Source organism: Condylura cristata, unplaced genomic scaffold (genome assembly GCF_000260355.1).
Source record: "Condylura cristata isolate star-nosed mole 26May11 unplaced genomic scaffold, ConCri1.0 scaffold00018, whole genome shotgun sequence".
Lineage (NCBI taxonomy): Eukaryota > Metazoa > Chordata > Mammalia > Eulipotyphla > Talpidae > Condylura > Condylura cristata.
The window spans coordinates 37,462,419-37,464,967 of NW_004567119.1; the positions used below are offsets into that span (position 1 = coordinate 37,462,419).

General features: G+C 51.5%; 1 protein-coding gene across 1 annotated transcript in view; it reads left to right on the forward strand.

The window, feature by feature from the left end:
* Positions 1-918: 918 nt before the first annotated feature.
* LOC105853802 overlaps positions 919-2,549 on the forward strand; it is a gene marked incomplete at its 5' end in the record, with an annotated part of 4,826 nt that continues 3,195 nt past the window's right edge. The window contains 5 exon segments of the mRNA XM_012726780.1: positions 919-1,297; positions 1,300-1,663; positions 1,665-1,725; positions 1,727-2,030; positions 2,033-2,548. Of these exon segments, the coding sequence (XP_012582234.1) occupies positions 919-1,297; positions 1,300-1,663; positions 1,665-1,725; positions 1,727-2,030; positions 2,033-2,548 (1,624 nt within the window).

Below are 2,549 nucleotides of genomic sequence, written 5' to 3' on the forward strand. Positions count from 1 at the left end.
CCTCCCTTCCCTAAAATACTGTTTAAAAACTGCTCACTGAAGTAGCTCGGGGCTTTTGGCCTCCCTCTCGCCTCGAGCCCGCTCGCGAAGTGTATTAAATTCTTTTCATTTTTCTGCAGTTCTGAGTTTTTGAGTCTTTGTCGGTCTGTCGTCGGTTCTAACTCTTTTCATTTGGAGGTCCCACCGAGATCGCTGCCTTCGCTTGAACCGACTGACTGGGTGAGTGAAACTGGTGGTGGTGGTTGTCAGACTGGGACGTGAGTCTCTCCTGACTGCGACCGACAGACATGTCAGGGGGTCGCAGGCCACGTCTTCAGGGGACGCCCTGGAGTGTGCGGACGACCAAGGACGCTTGGCTGTCCATTTGCTGTCTCAGACAGATTCTGTGAATTTGTTGCCAGTTTCCATTTGAGCTCGTAGGTAGGGACCATTAGATTGGATTTTATTTTCTTTTTGCTGTTCACGGCGTAGCCGGCTTTGTTTGTTTGTCTCTGCCACCGTCCTGTTTGTCGCCTTCTTTGTGTGTTTTTTTGTTTATAAAATGGGACAAGGGCTCTCCACCCTGTTGTCTTTAACCCTATCACACTGGTCTGAAGTAAATGACCGCGCTCATAATTTGTCTTTAGTCATCAAGAAACGCAAGTGGCAGACTCTCTGCACATCTGAATGGCCTACTCTCAGCGTTGGGTGGCCAGCCCCTGGGACTTTCCATAAGGACACCATCAAGGCAGTAAAGGCCATCATATTCAGCCCAGGACCCCATGGCCACCCAGACCAACAACCTTACATCTGGGTTTGGGAAGATTTGGCTACTGACCCTCCTTCCTGGGTCCGACCCTTTCTTCCTCCACCTGCTGCTGCCCTCTTGGCAGTTTCCTCGGCAGTTTCCTCGGCCACCACGAGCCGTCCTAGTTCTTCTGTTCCAGATACCTGCTCTGTTCTTCCCCTGAAGTCACCAGAGCCAACGGCACCTCCTTCATCTCTCTACCCTCCGCCTCTTCCATCCTCCCTGAGTCTCAAGCTGATCTCCTTCTCCTCGATTCTGGTCCCCCACCCCCATACCCTAGGGACGTTTCTGCTGCTGCTAACGACTGTGACCCGGTCCCGGTCACTCCACTGATCGCACAAGGACCCCCACAGGAAGAGGGCCCGGCACATGGGACTCGGAGCTGGAGGGCACAGCCCCCAGATGATGTAGCCGTTACCCTGCCTCTTCGGCCCATGGGACCTCCCGTTCCTGACGGTCAAGGGGGGGACATGCCGGCGCTGCAATACTGGCCCTTCTCTTCCTCTGACCTTTTAACTGGAAGGGAAATAACCCACCCTTCTCAGAAGACCCTACCAGACTAACCGATCTTCTTGAGTCCCTTATGTTCTCTCATCAGCCTACCTGGGATGATTGTCAGCAACTCCTCTCTGTCCTTTTCACTTCTGAGGAAAGGGATCGCATTCTTCTTGAATCCAGAAAACTGGTCCCTGGCCCTGATGGACGACCCACTCAGCTACCAAACCTTATAGATGAGACTTTCCCCTTGTGACGACCTAACTGGGACCCTAATACGCCTGCAGGTAGGCAGCGACTCTTGCTTTATCGCCAGACTCTGATGGCAGGTCTCCGTGTGGCGGTACGCCACCCTACCAGTTTGGCTAAGGTAAGAGAGGTGACCCAAGGAATCCCCATCCAGATTTTTAGAACGACTAATGGAAGCCTATAGGCGATATACCCCCTTTTGATCCTGAGTCTGATGAGCATAGGGGGGCTTTGGCAATGGCTTTCATAGGTCAGTTGGCCACTGACATCCGGAGGAAGCTCCAGCGGATGGATGGATTGCAAGACATGGCCCTTAGGGACTTAGTTAAGGAGGCTGAGAAAGTGTTCTACAAAAGAGAGACTGCGGAAGAAAGGGAGCAGAGATTAAAGAAAGAACGAGAGGAAAAAGAAAGTCTGAGGGACAGACATAGAAATAGGGAATTGGCAAAAATACTAACCACTTTGTTAGAAGACAAGATAGAGCAGGAAGAGGCAAACTCCTGGGCCCACGCCAGAGACTAGGTCCTAACCAATGTGCCTATTGCAAAGAAGATGGACATTGGGCTAAAGATTGTCCAAAGATAAAGAAAAAGACTGTGGATCTCCTTGCTTTAGATAATTAGGGCCGTCGGAGTTCGGATCCCCTCTCCGAACTCAGGATAACCTTTAGTGTGGAGGGGACTCCCATTGATTTTGAGGTGGACACGGGGGCCATCTATTCAGCCTTGCAGGCCCCCTTGGGACCCCTTTCGAGCTGTAAATCTTTGGTTCAAGGGGCAAACAGCTGTCAACACAGCTCCCGGACCACCAAGAGAACCATGGACTTAGGACGAGGGACTGTACAACACTCCTTCCTGGTCATCCCAGAGTGCCCTGCCCCACTACTAGGAAGAGATTTACTCACTAAACTGGGAGCTAGTATAAATTTTAAACCTGGAGGGCCCGAGGTGACCTTCAGTAACCCCCTTGTTGACTCACCTGTTGTAACTATGCTTACTCTGTCTACCGATGATGAATA